At 40.4% G+C, this 2,121-nt stretch overlaps 1 protein-coding gene across 1 annotated transcript; it reads left to right on the top strand.

The window, feature by feature from the left end:
* Positions 1-51: 51 nt before the first annotated feature.
* On the top strand, positions 52-1,305 carry LOC109591709 (uncharacterized; the record flags this gene model as incomplete). Its single annotated transcript, XM_020007378.1, has 2 exons — positions 52-1,032; positions 1,085-1,305. Coding segments are annotated over 2 exons (1,077 nt in total), but the record flags the coding sequence as incomplete, so codon positions are not given.
* Between the last annotated feature and the right edge of the window lie 816 nt (positions 1,306-2,121).

Here is a 2,121-nt window from a genome sequence, read left to right on the forward strand (position 1 = left end):
GGTAGTGAGATATCATTACTGTTGTACATTTCATTTGTGTCTCATTATTAGGAGAAGAAGATTCTATCTATTGATAGGCATTTCCCTGGTATGTATATTGACATTACTGGCAGTCGTGGTCAGGAAGTTTTTAAAGTTGGTTTTGGTCACACTCGTTTATTTTTTCCTGAGGAATTTGGTGTTGTACTTCATGTTGAGGAATATGCTAAACAGCGACAAGAAGCTCGTGCTCTTAAGTGGGAATTAGAAGAAGCTAAGAAATATGGTTTGAGTTTGGAAGAATATCGATCTCAGGAAAAATACATTGAGAAAGCTAAGTTAGCTAACAAGGACAACGAACAAGAGAACCATCCCTGGCAAACAGGAGGAGGGCAGGAAGAGGAAGGAGCTGCTGCTGGAGTTGGGCCCTTTGGTAAGAATAAAGAAAGTGAAAAGGATAAGATGTCAGAGGCTATAATGCACGTATCAACTAGTGAGCCACTCAGTGAAGGAAGAAGACAACAAGAAGAACGAGCATATGAACTAGCAAGACAACAGAGTCAACATGGTGGTGGTGATCCAACTGGATATGAAGTTATTAAAAGAGGAGAAGTTAAGCCTACAGACGACAACTACTCAGATGTTGAACCTTATCATACTGTTCCTGAAGATCATCAACAAGATGTCAGCCCTGTTTCTCAAGGATCACAAAAACCGTCACTAAAAGCTCATCATGAAGAAGGATACAAGAGCCTTTCTTCATACAATACTCATCATCCATACTCTCCTAATCTTCGTCATTCTCCTGATCCTCCTGCTGATTATCGTGGTGGTAATCATCAAGGTTATAATTGTGATAATCAATATAGGGGTCATCATGATCCTCCTGGTCATCATGATCGCCGTGACCCTTCTCATGATCCTCATCATCAGTTCACTGTTGGGTCAATGGTGCGTGTGGTTGCCATACAAAGAGGTGATCCATTGTATGGTGTAGTACAGTGGATAGGGATACTACCTGACTACCCTGGAACAATAGCTGGAGTGGAATTGGTAATTATAATGTGTATTGTAATATGTTGACAATATGTTTATAATTTTATAGGAAAAAACAATAAATGGTGGTACTGATGGTACACGGGGTGGAAGAAGATTCTTTACTTGCCCTTATGGTAAAGGTTACTTAAATTTTCATTTTTAGTGATTAAAGATTCCAATAAAGAAGAGATGATTAAACTAAAAGAAGAAATCCATCAACTTCAGAGATCAATTGAAAATCTTCAGTTAAAGAAAGACACTCAGCAAAGGACAGCCAAACAGCAAGCAGAGAGAGAAAAAGAACAATGGAAGAATGACAAACAGCAGCTTCTGGAAGAACAAGAACATTTAAGGGAAGAAATTAAAGAAAAACTAGAAACAGACAAAGAGAGATTAAGAGAGGAAAATGGCCAGTTAAAATATGAAATTGAGCGCTTAAGAAGAGAGATCATTGACCTTAGAGAAGCTCATCGTGAGCTGCAAGAAGAAACAGAAAAGAAGGAGCAAGTCCAGGCACAGCTGCAGAGCCAAGTCGGTCTTTTCTCAATTGAAAACATGAGATTGAAAGGTCAAGTGAAGCAGCTAGAAGAAATCAGTGCTACCGATATCAAGTACTGGGAGGTGAGCTATAAGCAAGTATTGACGAACAAGGACACACTTGGATCAGGAGGTTGGGGTAAAGTTGAAGTGGGTCTGTTGCATGGTCAGAAAGTTGCCGTGAAGATGCTCCACTCTGATATAAAGTCTCCATATTACAACCAGCTGGTTCGCCGTGAGATAAGCATGTTAGCTAAAGTACGTCATCCAAACCTTCTCTTGTTTATTGCCGGAGTCTTGGACCATCCTTCAGGGAGTCCTATTATCATCACTGAGCCTACTGGATACCTCATTACGTAAAGCTTACACTGATCGCCTGATAGGCAGTAATAGAGTAAGGATATCTATAATGAGAGATGTAGCAGCTGCTCTTAATTACATTCACCGCCAAAAGGAGAGCATCATTCATCGTGATGTGAGCAGTGCTAATGTCCTCCTTGAGTCCAGAGGAGAAGGGAAACTGGAGGCTAAGCTCTCTGATTTCGGTTCCGCTAATCTCGTTCAATT

The sequence above is a fragment of the Amphimedon queenslandica genome, unplaced genomic scaffold (genome assembly GCF_000090795.2).
Source record: "Amphimedon queenslandica unplaced genomic scaffold, v1.1 AMPQUscaffold_7462_Cont20586, whole genome shotgun sequence".
Classification (NCBI taxonomy): Eukaryota; Metazoa; Porifera; class Demospongiae; order Haplosclerida; family Niphatidae; genus Amphimedon; species Amphimedon queenslandica.